Below are 18268 nucleotides of genomic sequence, written 5' to 3'. Positions count from 1 at the left end.
AAAAGGAACAACAACAAAAAAAAGTCAATCAGGTGATCCATGATTCAGATGAAAAATAACAGTTAATCAAATAAGAGATCAATTAATTTATATCTGGACTTTGTTCAGGTGTCTTTTTCCCTATTTTGTCAGAGGCAAATACTATCAGGCAACAAAATAGCATTTCATCATGATGATGATGATGATTAATTTTCTGATATGTCCTCATAGAATGTACAAGATTCTATGCCAGTACTACATGATTAAGTTTACATTATTACTAATCTCCTAGCAACAATTTTCTTCTAAATTAGTATTTTACTTGTAAGGAGTCCAATACTGTCAAATATTATATCATGGTCTTCTAAGGCAGTTCTAACTGCAGCAATCCACTTAGATCTTGGTCTTTTTTTCCCTGCCATCTTGGCATCAAACATGCTTTTGAAATTCTTCATTTTAAGTAACCCTACTACCTGAGATTAGCTCTGCTCACATGTTCCTGAATGCTAACAATGTTAAGTTCCTTCCTAATATCTTCATTTTTACTACAATTCTACCATCTGTTCACTCTTCTAATTTTTCTCAGAACTCTCATACCTGAGGTTTGCATTCATTGAGCAACTGTTTTACTTCTAACCCAGCTCTCAGATCTGCAAATTAAACTGGCTTGAACACTGTCTTGTATAATACTAGTTTAGTGTTTTGGTTAATTTTTTTCTTATCTCATATAAATTTATTCATTTGGCTGCCTAGCATACCAGCTTTGCTTATTCCCTATTTAATTTGCCCTCTTTATTAAAAAAACTCTGCCTAAATAGCTGCAATATTTACTTGGTTTATAGGTTCTCCATCGAGAATGCAACTGATGTTTTAAATGTTCCTGCCTATTTTCATAATTTTGGTATTTTTATTGCTGATTTTCATGCCCAATTTGTTACAGCTGTTTATTGAATTTAGTTTGAGAATCCTGGCGACTTTACTTAATTTATGTAGGATAGTACATCAGCAACTGCATAAAGCAAAGATTAGTTAAGTTTAATATCTCCACTTCTAAATATCTGGTCAGTCACTTTCTCTCATAAAATGATCAACATAAATGACAAATAAGAGCAAAAGTGTGCATCCTGGTCTTACACATGATTTTCATCAAACCTATTTCCTTCAATTCTAACTGCTGACTTACAACTTAAATATAGACTATGTATTGTTCTATATAATGTTCCATTTACTTCATATATTGTAGCAGTGGGAAAAACTTTTCTCTGGACACCTTGTCTCATGCCTTTTCCAGATCCACTAAGAACAGAACAGATCCTTGCTATATTAACATGATTTCTCAAGTATTTGTCGAGTAAAAATATGATTTGGAACATCTCCAATTTCTTCTTCCACAAGTTTTCTTAGCCTCCTCTCAAGTATTACCTGGAACACTAAGCAGAGAATTCCACTGTAATTCTCAACAGTGGAAGAAGATGGAGGAGCTGAGAAGGAAGTGGGATGCAGGATACAAGCAGGTTGGAGGAACTGGAGGAAGATGGCTGGAGTGTTATGCGATAAGAGGGTGTCGATCAATCTGAAAGGCAAAATTTATAGGACAGTAGTGAGGCCAGCTATGACATATGCTATAGAAACTGTGGCCCTGAGGAAAAATAACATTAGCAGGATGGAAGTAGCAGAGATGAGAATGCTTAGGTGGATGTGCGGTGTGACCAGAAAGGATCATCTGAGAAATGACTATGTCAGGGGAACAGTGAAAGTTACGAACTTAGGAGCGAAAATACAGGAGGCAAGGTTGAGATGGTTTGGTCATGTGATGAGGAGGGAGGACGAATATGTGGGAAGAAGGGTCATGCAGATGGATGTGCAAGGAAGGCGGAAGCATGGGCGGCCAAAGAAGAGATGGAGGGAGCTGGTAGAAGAGGACTTGAAGACGAAGAACTTGGATGTGGTGACAGCCCAAGACAGGAAGGTGTGGAGGAGACTCATAACAAACAGTGACCCCACTTAAGTGGGAGAAGCTGCAGAAGAAGAAGATCTCCCCTCCCCCTCTTTCACAGATGTGAACTATAATCTATTCCAAGGAATTTGACCTGATCAGTATTAAATATGAAATTTAATACTTTCACAAACACTAAGGGCTGAGACTGAAAGAACATGAGCCAGCCACCACTTACAATTATATTCACAATTGATGTATTCAGTCAATTCATTTATGTTGGTAGTTTTCATTGAGCTAGCAGTACTTTTTCTCTGTATATAAGTATATTGTATAACCATGTCTTATGTTTTGATTACAAATACTCCTTTCATTTGGAGGAAAATTGTTGATAGGAGATTAATAATAATGTAAAGTTAATCATAGTCTTGTAATTGTAATAGTAGCCTGACCATGGTCTAATGAAGCTATTATTTCTGGCCTAAAATTACGGTATGCTTTAGGAGTCAATGGGTATGAGCATCTAAAAAAAACAAACTATCCAACACCATCATACAGTATATTAAATAGAAGAATCAGCACATACAAATAGCTGTTGGCATATTTTACGATGTGATTGAGCTTCTTAACACAAAGATATCTGCGATGGATACAAAAACCAACAATTGTGTGTTATTAATAGATGAAATGCAAATAAGTGGGAGTACTGCCTTTGAAAAGACCGAGCAGTCATTCTTAGGACAGGTAACTTTAGGAGATAAAACTAAGAATGGGAACCACCTTACAATTGTGATGGTTCGTGGTATTTGTGAACCATGGAAACAGATAGTCGCAAGTCATATTACTGGCACCAGTACCAAAGGATCGGATTCTGCTCCAATCATTAAAGAAGTAATTAACACTGTGGAAAATATTGGTCTTAATGTCAAAGCTCTAATATCAGACATGGGTTCCAACAACAAGTCTATGTGGAAACATCTTGGGGTCAGTGTAAACAAGAAAGGCAGAATAACTTCCTTTCAAATCAATATATGTTTGCTGGATCTGCAAACATGTATTTGCAGATCCAGCACACCTGTTAAAAAACACAAAAAATGCTCTGTCAAAGCACACATTTCAGCTACCTAATGAATGCTGGGTGAGCAGTGCGTTACTTCTTGATAAAAACAGCTGCTGCACTTGAGTTTGCAGTAATTACCGAAATTCCCCCTCCAGAAGCACTTTCCACGGCATGGTTTGTGCGACTTATACATCAGTGGTATCAGCTTTGCAGTGCTCAAACATCTAAACTCAGTATTACATCCAAAAATAAGGAAAGTAAATTTTATTTTCTCAATGAATTTGTTGATATCATTTCCATGTGAAAATTGATGGCTGCTGGAAACCTGTGAACACTGGTTTGATATTGTCATCCCTTTTTCTAATGAATGTGTTAAAAGACTGCTTTGAAGAAGGACTGCAATTCATTATGGGTAGCAGGTTTTCACAAGATGCGTTAGAGAATGTATTCTCTCAAATCAGAAGAAAAAGCAGCTTATTATCTTCTTCTCTCGAATGCAGAAGAGCTTTAAAACTAATATGTGTTGGTCAAGTAATCTCCGACGTTAGAGGAAAAAATTATTCAAATGATAACGATCACTATCTCTTAGACATTTTAAGTGAAAAAAATGTAAATTCAGAATATTTGAATATTCAGACTGAAAATAATTCGCTCTATGAAGGAAAAGAAACATCGTCTACAAGTTCAAAGGAAAAGCAACTAAATGTTATTGATCAAAACAATTTATATTACATTTCTGGGAGCATTATTAAATCATTATTGAAGAAAAATATTTGTGAGAAATATAAAATGATTTTATATCCAGAAAATAATGAAAATGCATGTATTCAGATTATTGACAACAGACACAAAGTTTTAGTTGACTGTTCAAACATGGGCGGTTTAATATATGCTAGTGATTTTGTATTTCAGATAGTAGTTCGATGTGAATGTCTTTTCAAATCGGAGGAGGAGAAGTACAAAAATAATGGTAAAGTGGACAAAAATTTTGCCAAAAGAATATTGGCAGAAACAGCATACCCTACACAAAGTTGTTGTAAAATTGAAGAAAAAATAATTAGTTGCTACATTAGAACAAGAGGATATGCTGTTGAAAATCATGAATAGGCTAAAGTTAAACTAAAACATTCTTATCAATCTGGTGCAGTTGCTAAAAAGTTAAGATTAATTTAAATAAGCTAAAATACAATTTTTTAAATAAATATTCTTAAAGTATATTCTTGTATTTAACTTTAAGAAACTTGGCAGAAATATGCATTGTAAATATATACTTAGTTATGATTAGTTATAATTTTTTTTTTTTAATGCTAGTATATCTGTGATTCTCGTGGAAAGGCTTAGATGTTGGTTATGCATTTTTTACTAAGTAATTTAAGGAAATTACAACGGCACTAGGATATACATTAAAAAAAATTTTAATATACTTCAATATTTCAGCAACGTCACATTGCCATTTTCAAGAAACTTAAGAACAAGACACGTGCACACAGGCACAACAAACAGTAAATGAGGAAGAAGCAGGAAGCTATTATTTCTTCTAAAGTCCTGATGGTGCCCGCTAGTGGGCAATGTTGGTATTTTTGGGCGATTGGGCTGAAGGTCTTCTGATGTAGGTTTCCCAAATTTGAGGCAGTCTCATGCAGCCAAATTTGTTGAGGTTCGGATTGTTTCTTAGGGCTGAAGCTGATTCCATGAAAAGCCTTTCATACTTGCATTTAATACGGTGTACTATCGTGACTTTCTTCCACCGTATTCTATGGCAGGTATCCAGTGCATGGTCAGCAAGACCAGAGTGGCTGTACTGGCGAAAGTACAGCCACTTAAACCGTAATGAGAAATGAAAGTACTGGTGGTTGTGTTCTGACCAAAGCTAAACCACGAAAAGCCAACATGCCCAGCAAGGAAATTAAATCTCTACTGGAATTAAAGAAAAACAAGAAAATAATAATCACCAAAGCTGATAAAGGGAATGCCACAGTATTGCTAAACCAAAAGGATTACACAGGTAAGCTGAAAGCTTTATTGTTAGATCGGGCTACTTACCTTCCTATCGAGTACAATCCCACCAACTCACAAATTAGAAAACTCCACAGGCTCCTTAAGAAGGTTACTTCTTGGCCTGTGGAAATCACTAACAAATTAAAACCATTTAACTCCATAACCCCTGTATTTATGGACTCCCAAAAATATATAAGGAAAATGTGCCATTACGTCCCATAGTGAATGGCATTGATTCCCCCACATACAAACTAGCTAAATATTTGGCCAAAGCTCTCTCGCACTATACTGGCAACCCACCTTCACACATAAAAAACTCAGCCCACTTCAAAGCCAGCATAGAAAACCTTACACTCAAACACACTGACATAATGGTAAGTTTTGATGTCTCCTACTTATTCACAAATGTCCCACTCAAAGAATCCTTAGAGCTAATCCAAGCTAAATTTCCTCCCGATATCACAGCCCTTTTTCAGTTCACAATGAACTCGGGCTATTTTGTTTGGCAAGGAAAATTCTACAAACAAATAGAGGGGACAGACATGGGTTCTCCACTCTCCCCACCCTTGACCAACTTTTATATGGAGACTTTTGAAGAGAAAGCCTTAAACTCTGCTCCACAAAAACCAACCATTTGGCTTCGCTATGTTGATGATATGTTTGCTATTTGGTCACATGGCTCCGATGCACTCCTCTCCTTCCTAACACATATAAACAACCAACACACCAGAATCAAATTCATCCTGGAAGAAGAAAAATTCCAGCCTGATGGAACCTTGGTTTTCTCAGTCTATAGAAAACCCACCCACAATCCCACCACCCCTCCTCACAACAATATGGAGTCATTAAGACACTACACAACAGGGCTAAACTTATCTATTCAAATGACAATGTCCTAACCACATTCTCAACACTTTCTCAGCCAATGGCTACCCCCTCCCAAAAAATATTGAAACCAGTATACCACAACCCCCCCCCCCCCTCACAACAAGGATTACTCTAAATCCATCACCACACCCTATATCTGAGGCACCTCGGAAAAAATTACAAAAATCCTAAAAAAACATGCCTTAACTTCTTGTTACAGGCCATATAAAAAATTGGCATTTCTTATACGCTCTACTAAAGACACCCCCCCCCCCTAGACCTACCTGGTATATACCAGGTCCCTTGCAGCTGTAAGCTGTCCTACTTTGGCCAAACAGGCAGCACAGCAAATATCAGAATTTCAGAACACAAGGACTACATCCGGTTTCACCAGTACAACTACTCTGGTCTTGCTGACCATGCACTGGATACCTGCCATGAAAATACGGTGGAAGAAAGCCACGATAGTACACCATAGTAAATACAAGTATGAAAGGCTTTTCATGGAATCAGCTTCAGCCCTAAGAAACAATCCGAACCTCAACAAATTTGGCTGCATGAGACTGCCTCAAATTTGGGAAACCTACATCAAAAGACCTTCAGCCCAATCGCCCAAGAATACCAACATTGCCCACTAGGGGGCACCATCAGGACTTTAGGAGAAATAATAGCTTCATGCTTCTTCCTCATTTACTGTTTGTTGTGCCTGTGTGCACGTGTCTTGTACTTAAGTTTCTTGAAAATGAATTTTAATATACTTCAATATTTCGGCAACATGACGTTGCCGAAATATTGAAGTATATTAAAATTTATTTTAACGTATGTCCTAGTGATGTTGTAATTTCCTTAAATTACTTAGTAAAAAAATAAATAAAATAGTATATCTCTGATAAACTGTTTGTCTCGTCAAGCACACTGTCAATGAGATCTCATTCTGTGCCATTTCTTCAACTCATTATCACCATAAAGAAAAATAATTATTATAATGTGCATAGTGCATCTCATTATTATAACTGAAAAGAAAAGCAAATATGACACCTTAAAATTGCATTAATATAGAAGTTTTATTACATGTATATGTGTATCATTGATTTTTTATGCAAATTTTACTGTGCATACATGACAGCAGCACCACCACCAATTCCACTTAAAAAGGGATTGGGAACGTTCAGGCAGTTATTCAAATAACTGAAGAATTGTGTCAATATGCATCCTACCTTGCTTCAGCGTGCTTTACTTGTTAAGTTGTTTTATCTTAAACAGTGCAATGCCATAGCAGCCCTTTGAGAATTTAGAAGGCTTCATAACCTGCATACAGGTCCTTTTTCAGCTGTAGCACTGAGAGCTATGATTAAGAAGTTTGAAGAAACTGGATTACTAGGAGTTAGACCTGGCAGAGGTCATTATTATTATTATTGTAATGCACCACATATCCAGCTGAATGAGTGATGCAGCTGTCGCTTACACCGTCAAAATGTTATTATTCCATTTTATCTGCCTTTAATGTAATTATCTGCTTGTTTTTGGCTCTGCCAGCGCCAAAATCTCCCCTATAGGCGACTTTTTGTACTAAATCTTTTTTTTTTCACGAAAATCATCTCCCCATGCCTTCAAAAGTCTCGATATAAAATTTGGTCTCATTCCGTTTATTGGTTTTAGCTACAGATGCCTCCAAAGAGGGAAAGTTATTTTATGGCCACCCTATATTTAAAACTGTAGATGTCTGTGTGTGTTCACGAGCTGGTTTGCCTGTTCTGAGGGACGAAAAACCCTCTACCTCCATATGAGACCATCTAACTCACCTTTAGTCGAAAGATTCCTCATCTCATGGATGGGAATTGAATCTAGGTATTTTCAACAAAAGGGCTCCATAGCTCAGTCTATACTGACTGAGCTGTGGAGGCTGAACCAGCAACTGATAGATAGTGGAAATATCTATTGGTCAACAACAAACAGAAATATGAAATTTATTAAATAAATGAACACAATAATGGCTATGCCCTCATTCATTTGATGTATTATTATTACTCTGTAATTCACAACAAGCAAGTCACAAGTGAATATAGTATTGCAAGCAATGATTCTGTCACTAACTCATGATCAAGAAGTTAAGATGTTCTTTAATTTTGCTCTTTAAACTTTTCTTAATTCTTTCACCATGTGGCAAGTAAAAGGAAGAATGACTTTGGAAAGATAACTTTTGTGGTACTGATGGTAGCAAGGTGAACAAAGCAGATGTAATAGTGGAGATGCTGAGTGACACTTTTCGAAAAAATCACCCAAGTGAAGACATTTCTATATCTATGTAACAATAACTGACATGAAAACCGAGATTAATGAATCAAAGGTACTTAGGATATTGCAGATACCACTGTGGGTTTGAATAAGATATCAGCTTGCATGTTACCAGAATGTGAAAAGGGATTTCCAATGCCGCTTACTAAACTGTTTAATTTAGGTCTAAGCTCTGGTAAAGTCCCAAGGGAGCAGGAGGGTGAAATCATTTTAAAAATTATAGACCAATCATTATGTCAGGAGTGGTAGTAAAAGTACTGCGTACTGGAAAAGTTGGTTAGAGACAGAATTCAAGAATAGGTGAAGGTCAGTCTTGTCTTAGTAATTTTTTTAACTTTTTATGATAGAGTGACAGCTGAGTTAAGGGGAATGGCTACACAATTATGCTGCTGGATTTTACTAACGCATTTAACAAGATATTCCATAGCATACTATTACACAAACTAGAAAAAATGGAATGGATATGAAACTGGCTGGTGGAGAGATACCAAAAAAGTGTGTATGGAGGAGCAAAGTCCAGGAGAAAGCAGATGATTAGCGGTGTGGTATGCCGCAAGGCTCTGTGCTTGGACTGCTATTGTTTAATTTGTACACAAACAATATAAAATATCATTTGAAGGGAGATATTCAGTTGCACCCTGTTAGGTATCTACCTGAATACAGAATGCAGGAGGATCGGCTGGCAATTTGGGATATATAGCCGACCAAATTGTATTCTTGCTGGCTTAAACCGTAATGAGAAATGATGGTACAACGTGACAGAATTACATGCTGGCTGGAGCGTCGCCCAGTTAAACAAGGCTCCCATTGTTTTAGCCAGGGAACCAGGGTGAACAGCAACTGTTACAAACTGTTATATTCATGAAATAACAATCAGGGAAAAGAGAGAGTAGCTAAAGTATTCAACACTAAATATGAAGATAATCTTCTTGAATGGCAAGCAATATTCAAGTTGAGTGATGTGGTCTAATATCAGAATGGGGAACTGGACAATGAGACTTATTTGTGCCTATAGTTCAACAGAAGGTTCGTCTACAAAGGAAGAAGTAGAGAAATTTTTTGAGGTGTTAGAGAAGGCAGCTGACACAATGAAAAAGGAAAAATTGGTCTTTGTTGGAGATCTAAATAGCAGAGTAAAATGATTACTAGCCATATAGAGCACAAATTCACATGGAGAGAAGATGCAATGAATAAGAAAAGTCTTATAACTATGTCATTATTGACAGTGATATTTTCCCACTGATTCAGGAATAAGAGTATACATACAGAGGATCTGAAACTGAAAATGATCACCATTTGGTGTTGAGCAGAATAAAAATTGAATTTCACAATTAAAAGAAGGGTATATAAAGAAAGTTTTGAAACAGATCAAAGCTGAATGCTATCAGAGGTGAACTGTAGACTCAAATACACAAACATTATTCAAGAACAAATGAAAGAGTTTGAAAAGAACCAAACACTGGAGATTCAATGGCAAACCCTAAAGATAACTTTGATTGATTCAGCCAAGAGACATGTGGTGAGGTAATCTGCATAGAAAAATCAGAACTCCCACGTGGACTCAGGAGGTTAAAGAAGCATTCAAGGGAAAGAAGAAAGCATATTGAAAGTTTCTGGTAAGTAAGTCACATTGTGCTCTTAGGGAATACAGAGAAAAATGTAAGAAAGCAAAGCAGTGTGTAAAATTAACTAAACAAAAGTAATGAAAAGTAGGAACAATGAAAATAAATATCAGGAAGGTGGTAAAATATTCTGGAGGCTACTGAAAAAGCTCAGAAATGGAGAAAAGAATACTGTAAAAGGAATTGGAGATAATAAAGGGGCCATGAAAACTGAGAATAAAGATATTCTTGATGTATGGAGTAATTACTTTGAAAGATTGCTCAATGAAATGAGAAGTGACAGCATGGTGGTATAAAACACTCAACAGGAATACAATCAGGAATATATATATATATATATAGTTGAAGGTATTGACTCACCTACTTACAGCCTGTCTAAATACCTTGCCGTTTCCTTAAAACATCTCATTGGTAATTCCTCCTTTTATATCAAAAACTCTGAAGATTTCATTTCGAAGACGAAAAATTTAAAACTCAAAGATTCTCACAGAATGGTTAGTTTTGACATTGTCTCTCTTTTTACAAATGTGCCAACAGAAGAAGTACTCAATCTAATTAAAAACAAAGTTTCCAAGAAAATTTTTGATCTATTAACGCACTGAATAAACTCCGGCTATTTCTCTTTTGAAGGAAAAATATACAAACAAACCAGCGGCTTAGCTATGGGCAGCCCATTATCTCCAGTCTTAGCCAATATTTTTCTAGAAGACTTTGAAGAGAAAGCTATTTCAAATGCTACATTAAAACCTAAACTGTGGCTGTGATACATGGAAACATCTTCCTTATCTGTGAATATGGTCTAGAGGAGCTACAAACCTTCCTAGATCATTTAAATAATCAACACCAGAACATCAAATTCACATCAGAACTAGAGATGAACGGCATCCTTGCTTTTTTTGGACTTAAAGATCACCAGAATGCCTGCTTGCCTTAAATTTTCGATTTTTCGAAAAACTACTTACACAGATAGATACTTGCATGCCATTTCTCATCACTTCCCTCCTCAGAAACTTGGTATTATTTCCACTCTAGCCCATTGAGCAAGATCTCTTATTTCAGTAGAAGACCTTCAAACAGAACTCAACCATCTGAAAAGCACATTCTTAAACAACGGCTATTCTTCTCAAAGCATCACTAGACATCTACATCCACGTATCCAACCTCGACAAGAAGATAACTCCAATCCCATTACTCACATCCAATTGCTGTTCAAAAGCTCTCTATCTCCCAAACTGGCAAAAATAATGAAGAAATTCAACATTAAAACCTACTTCACCACCCTACCAAAGCTTTGTTCTTTTCTGAGTCGCCCCAAACCAAAACACAACCAGCTTCAGTTTCCAGGAGTGTATAAAGTCATCTGCAACTGCGTTAAACCTTATTATGGACAGACTGATAAGTCTATTTCACTACGTCTTGAGGAACACCAGCGTGACATCTCTTACAAAAGAACCCTTTTGCAAGAGATGCCTTCTCCGGTCATGTTCTTTTCTCCACTAACTCTAATCTAGAAGAGCTTCAACACCAGATAGACTGGAATCTTACGACCAATATCTATAAATGCAGTGATGAACTTGAGAGATACATCGTAGAATCAAAGGAAATAGTTCTGGGCCCATCACACATAAACAACAATTTAACCCACAGCGCAGTGGATTGATCGAGTCTATTCCAGAATCTATTGAGTTCTGGTGCTCTCGAATCAGTTGCCACTCACGTTAGTCCTGGCACGTGAGTGGCAACTGTTCAAATATGACTGTTGCCATTCCTATTTTGTTAATTTGAGAAGTCCATGTTTTTTATCTTGTTATTTTCCCAGTTTTTTGTTATTATTTACACACCTGAAGAAGTTGGCATTCCGATGAAACTAGTCGTGTTATATTAAAGTTTTTCTTAACTTTCTCGGTGTTCTTAGTCAGTATATCATTAATTAAAAAAAAAAAAAAAAAATATATATATATATATATATATTACTACTTAAAGTAGATAAAGCTATCAAAATCCTGAAATGTGGAAAGTCAGCTGGAATAGATGAAATTTGACCAGAAATTCTCAAATTTGGAGGTATAAAAGTTTTACAGTGGATACAACGCATAATTCAGAAAGCTTGATCAGAGGGTTGAATTCCTAATGATTGGAGCACAGCACTTATAATACCCATCTATAAAAAGGGAAGTAAAACTGAATGTGAGAATTACAGAGGAATTTCCTTAGTGAATGTCACTTGGTAAGATTTATACAAGTATACTTGAGAAATGGCTAAAAAAAATTGTGGAAGGGATGCTCGGTGAAGAACAAGCTGGATTCAGGCCAAATAGAGGTTGTCAGGATCAGATTTTCACTTTAAAACAAATAGTTGACACTTGGGATTATAACAAGTATTTGTATTTAAGTTTTGTTCATCTGTAAAAGGCATAAGACAAAAGAAAGTTCTTCAAAATGCTTCGGTTATATGGTGTAAATGGGATACTACATCATGCAATACTTTCTGTCTATATTTCAGTTGTAAATCAGCAGTTAGGATTGAAGGAGGTACAAGAAGATGGTTTGATGTTAAATCACGTGTGAGACAAGGATGTACATTACTTCCATCTTATTCATCATCTGTATGGATCACATTATGAAGGAAAGTGATATTAAACCTAATATCAAAATTGGAGATGTTAATCTCAACTCTTTACTGCAAGTGGTGTTATAGTTCTTCCAGTACAAGTCTGCAGGATTCCCTAACTAAATTGAATAACTGCTGTAATAAAATTTGTGTGAAAATCAGCATCAAAAAAGATAAAAACAATGAAAATAAGCAGAAACATTGAAAACATCAACTGCATCCTGAATGAAAAATCTATAGAACAAGAAAATATTTCAGCTATTTAGGCATAATTTTAAGCAAAGATAGTAAATTAAATTTCGAAATAGGCAGCAGAATTAGTAAAGCTGGTATGGTAGGAAGTCAACTGAATAAATTTATATGGAATAAGAGCGAAATTAGTCAAAACACTAAACTAGCTGGATATAAGACAGTTTTAACTTATGAATCTGAGAGGTAGGTTAGAAATAAAACTCTTGATCAAAGACTGGAGACCACAGATATGAAAATTTTGAGAAAGATTAGGGGTCTGAACAGATGGCATCAGTGGCAGTATGATAAATGTCATCATTTATCAATATATGATAAATGATGACATTAAGAAAGAATATGACATTGTTAGCATTCAGGAATGTGTTAGCAGAGGCAGTCTTAGATAGTATGGCCACTTAAACAGAATAGGAGAGGAAAGAACAGGTGCTCTTTGACAGGAAAAAAGACCTAGATGAAGACCAAGATCTAGGTGGATTGATACAGTAAAAAGTACCTTAGAAGACAAAAATATAATATTGGAATGTTGACAGATAGTCAATTTGGAGGAAAATTGTAGAATACTACTACAACAGAGTAGTAGTACAGAGAAAACAGGTGCCCAAAAGATGAATGTCAGTTTGATGTGGGTAAAGCTATGCATTTATAGATTAAAAAAAATTACTATGTAACACGTTGATGGAACTGTACTCCAGGAATCCAGGAAAGGTAAACAATGACATTTGTTTGTAAGAAATTATTATGGAAGAAGTATTCTTTATAAGATATATGTTAGGGCATAGTAACAGAAGTTCAAAGTCCACTAACGAAAACTTCGGGTGAATTGTATAGCCTACGGCAAATTGCTTACATGCGGAATGGCACGCGCTCGATGTTTTTCAGGAAGACGCGCCACATGCACAGAGTTCTTCAGGAAGGCACGAATAGAATATACGACACATGCGCAAAAGTGGATGCTGAGGGTAGAAGGTATAAAAGGGGTTTGCCCCCCCCCCCCTTGCGAGTAGCTTTTTCTTCTTAAGGTCTTTAGTCTGCTTTGGATTTTCTTGTGGAGTCGGAGAGAGTTCGAGTTCGGGATCTTATCAATAGCATGTAGCTATTCACTGCCATCGGTTCACGATGTCATACAGAAGGAATCGACGAGGAAAGAATCGGGAGCCTCCCGAGTAAGCTTGAAGGAACTGGGCGCTATATACGTCCACGTGGGTCGATCCGAGCCATGCTGTTTCTAGTTGACGATGGGAAGGAAAGGCAGAACAATGAAGTCCAAGTCTAGCCTGTGAGTCAATCATCTAGGAAAAAATTAAACATTCCGTGGGAAGAAGTAAGAAAAATTGACAGACTTAATGAGTCATTACCAGAAATATGGTAATGTAAAACGTTTTATAATTCTTTTGTTAAGACAGAAAGGAATATTGTGATATAGAAGAAAAGAGATGTTATGTTTTTGAACTCTATACTTGTAGGAAGAAGGACTATAGTGAATATTAGATAGCAGTGTCTTAAATCTAAAGGCTATTTCTCAAGTAGAGCCTGTGTAGCTCAGCGGATGTGGCGTTTGCACACCGCCGCGCTTGGCCGCACGAAGGAAGACTTGGTTTCGAGTCTAGTCGGCGACTAGAGGAAATTTTTCTAAGCCTTTTTTCGACCGGTTCCCGAGTTAGTCGATCTCTGGCACGGGCAAGCAGGTTTTTCCTCCCGGAAACTCGGGTTTTTCGTCCTGTAAACTCAAGAAAATCGACCGTAGAACCCACATTATTTCAGACATTAAATATATTGTGTTAGGGTTAGGGACCACGAGATGGCGGCACATTTGAGCCGTCTCTCTTCACTGCGTACCGCTTAATTAGTGATAGCCTTGGGCCATCTGTCTCTGATTGGGTACCAGTGGAGATTGAACTGCCCACTCAGTCTCCAAAAGTTAGATAGGGCTAAATGGCCTCGCCTACTCCCGTATACGGGAATAAAAAGGCGTTAGCTGATTTTTTTTTTTTTTTAATTTCTCAAGTATTTATATGAATGAATTGCAGTTTAATGATCTATAAAGTTACCGATGCGATTGTTTTGAGAGTATGTGTAGACTAGTAAGGATATTTAGAAGATGCTAACAATATTTTGTGCTGTGAAATTAACCTATGTTTGGAGATGTTGTGTGAATTACAGTTGCTATGTTTAACTTTATAACTTAGATACCTCTATTCCAATTGAGTATATTCTTGTAAATGTGTAATCTTAGGAGTTTAATTAATGAATCTTGAATATCTTAACCTATTTTGTGCCTTGAATTGAATCCAATGCACCGTTTGCTAATATTTGAATCTGAGCAGGAAAGAATTATATGATAGAGACAACGACTGCAAACTAAAGTATTTTAAGAGAGATAGATAAAATTGAGATAAAGAGTAATTAATAGATTGATTAGCTTAGTATATTTTCTGAAGGTAACTCCTTGGTTAAGAGGAATTTCTAACCTAGGGATCTGGCTGGCACAGCTTGATCAAATAAATATTGCCAGAACCTGATTAGGAGGTGACTTCAGACCGTTATTGCTGAGGATTGGACTCTATTATGAAGTCTACCCTTTGTTCATTATTTAATATATTTAATCATTCTAAGAAATGGCCAATTGTGTGGATAGATTTTACTGTAGATGAGAGAGTAGTGTTCTGATATTTGCGTGTGTATAGACCATAGAAGTATATAGTTAAAGTTATAACACTACACAGTGATAATTTAAGATAAATGATATAAGTAGGAGGACACAATAAAGTATAAAATAAAAGAATTGCCACGACATAACAGTTTTCAAAGTAGCTTACAGGATTACTTGGTTACTGATGACCACAGTAACATGCAGAGATAAAGAAGTTATTTCTCTTTATAAGGTATTAATACATCGGCATCAGGTTTACTCACCTGGATTTCCTATGTTGATAGATTGAGAATTTGTGGTTGCAGAAGTTAGTTTTTAGGCAGAAAAGTGAAGAGAGAGAGAGGTACAATACAAACACTAACATTACTAAAAGGGTTTTACAGATAGGGGAAATATTTCAGCAGTTGGCTAGAGGTGGAAGAACAAGACATCATCCCTGGACTTTAAGTAACAGTGTGGCTAACAAGGGTGCAAGTTTTTTTGGTTGGATAATGGTGAATGAGTGGAATGCATTGCCAAAGTCAGTTGTGAGTGCTTTGTCTGTTAATGAGAGGTATGATAGCTGTTGTGTAGATAGTTTGGGTTTCTCAGGATGATTCTTCAGATTTCATGGAGGTGCCCATATAATAAAAAATATACAGGGTTATTCAAAGTGAAGTAGCAGATTGTACTTGTTTGTAAAATTTTTATATCCAATGATACAAACACATTATACATCACCTGATAGGAAACTATAAGAGTTTACTTTTTACCGCATTCTGGTAGTGTACGTGGTAAGCACTTAAAACAAAAAAATCCTTCAGTTGCTTGCTCAAAGAATTAAGATAAATGGCATCTCTGTAGGAGAAAGCATTTTATGTTATCAAATTTGGAAAGTGTAATTCTGTAATTATGGTTCAACATAAATTCCGCACTCAAGAACAAAACCTCCTCATCATAAGCAGATTTACTCATGGTACAAAAAATTTCAAGAAGAGGGATGCATCTGTAAAGGAAAAAATCTGGGTCATCTATGTGTAACCAAAGTTAACGTTGAACATGCAAGCAAGGAATTAAGAATTCCTCAAACAATGGTATGGCATGTTCTCAGGAAACAATTATATATGAAAGGCTACAAGCTGTAGTTAATGCAGGCAATAGATCTCAGGAACAGAGAAAAACTTTTGCATAAAAATGTTGGATAACATGAAGGACGATACCTTTGCAGCATGACTCATTTTTTCTGAAGAATCAACTTTTTGGTTAAGTGGTGTGAAGTGAATCGTCATAACAGATGAATATGGGGAACAGAACATCCAGATACAAACATTAAACATGAACATACAAACTTGCCAAAAGTGAACATGTTTTGTGCCTCTCAAGGAAAAATTTATGGGCCTATTTTCTTTGCTGAGGCAACAGTAACTGGAATGGCATACCTCGATATGTTATAAATCTGGTTGCTTCCTCAACTCGAAGATGACTCTGTGACTTTATCTCCATACAAGATGGAGTACTGCCTCACTTTCGTCGTAATGTCCATAATACAACTTTTCCTAACTGCTGGATGGGTTGAAGTGGGACAGATGATCTTATGTTATGCAAGTGGCTACCAGGGTCCCCAGACCTGACCCCTTATGATTTTTATCTTTGGGGATTCGTTAAAGATACCGTTTACATGCCACTGCTACCCACCACATTACAAGAACTTCGCCGCTGAATTGTAGCAGCACCGAATTCAATAACGGGTGACCAGTTACAAAGAGTCTGGCAAGAAATGGACTATTGTTTTGATGTATGTTGTATTACAGGAGGTGCATACACAGAATGAATGAATATCTGACAGTTTTCCTGTCAGGTGAGGTATAACTAATGTTTGTATTGCTGGAAATAAAGAATTCATCAAGTACAATCTGCTCCTTCATTTTGGCTAACCCTGTATATCAATAACCTGAATAGTTTATGGATTTTATTTATTATTAAGCACAATTTTTTTCCTCCCTTGTTTTGTATATCAGATCATAATTTTGTATAAAAAATATTTATAATCTGTATAGTAAGCCCGAAACAAAGAGCATGAAATTACTTAAGAGGTGATCTCTGCCATTAATGGATAATAATATTTTAATGATAATTAGATGTGAAGACCAAACATACTGTCTTAGTCCATAACTTGCTTATCTCTGCTACTATACAAGAGTTTAAAGTTTTTTTCCTTGCAAAGACTAAATTCTTTAAACCTTCTATAAAAAGGACTATCTCATATATAAATTATATATATTAAATAAATATACATATTTTATATCTGAGATGAAATAAACTAATTAATTTTCTGATCTATAAATTAGTAAAATATGAAAAATTCCAATGGTAAAATGCAAGAATTTCTGCATTATTCATTTCATTATACAGCATAATATAAAAGTAAAGAAAAAATTTACGCACAATATATATATATATGATGATTTATTGTATTAACTCGGAATTGGGATATGTTCATATTTATATACTGACTGAGATCCGAGAATTAGAACAAACAATTAAATTTATTAAATACGCAAAATGTTTCATCGGAGTGGCTGACTTCTTCAGGGGTGAGAGGACATCGAAAGCAAATAAAAACACTATAAAGAAGCATTGAGTCACTATAAAACAAATAAATTCGATTATAAAACACAGTTAACTTTGAACTGGAGCTACAGTCCGTGTTAAAGTTGTATTGTTAGACACCTGTGTGCATGTGGGTTCACGAGTGTGCCAATATCTAATAGCAGAGCTGAATGAGTCCAGTAAATTGTAGCTGAAATTACTGTTTATATGAAGAGGGTCCATGACAATTTCTCTAGACTCGACTATGTGGCATTCTACCTCGTCGTGGCATATGTGAAGGTTTGAAGTTGTTGTCCAGTTTATCTCATGTTGGCGGCCTTCATTATTTGTGTTTACTGAAAACAGGACATGGCTTGAGAGGGCACTAGCTCTGGTTCTTTTGTAAGCAATGTCTCTTCGGTGTTCTTCA

The 18268-nt window shown here is 36.1% G+C and overlaps 1 protein-coding gene across 1 annotated transcript; it reads left to right on the top strand.

Moving 5' to 3' along the window:
• Positions 1-3057: 3057 nt before the first annotated feature.
• Positions 3058-4241, top strand: LOC150100089 (uncharacterized; the record flags this gene model as incomplete). The annotated part of the gene is given in 2 exon segments (XM_090402898.1): positions 3058-3270; positions 3273-4241. Coding segments are annotated over 2 exon segments (1023 nt in total), but the record flags the coding sequence as incomplete, so codon positions are not given.
• Positions 4242-18268: the final 14027 nt, after the last annotated feature.

Source organism: Typopeltis vanoorti, chromosome 13 (genome assembly GCF_054136105.1).
Source record: "Typopeltis vanoorti isolate ZY-2024b chromosome 13, IOZ_Tvanoo_1.0, whole genome shotgun sequence".
Lineage (NCBI taxonomy): Eukaryota > Metazoa > Arthropoda > Arachnida > Uropygi > Thelyphonidae > Typopeltis > Typopeltis vanoorti.
This window is presented reverse-complemented; position numbering and strand designations above follow the sequence as displayed.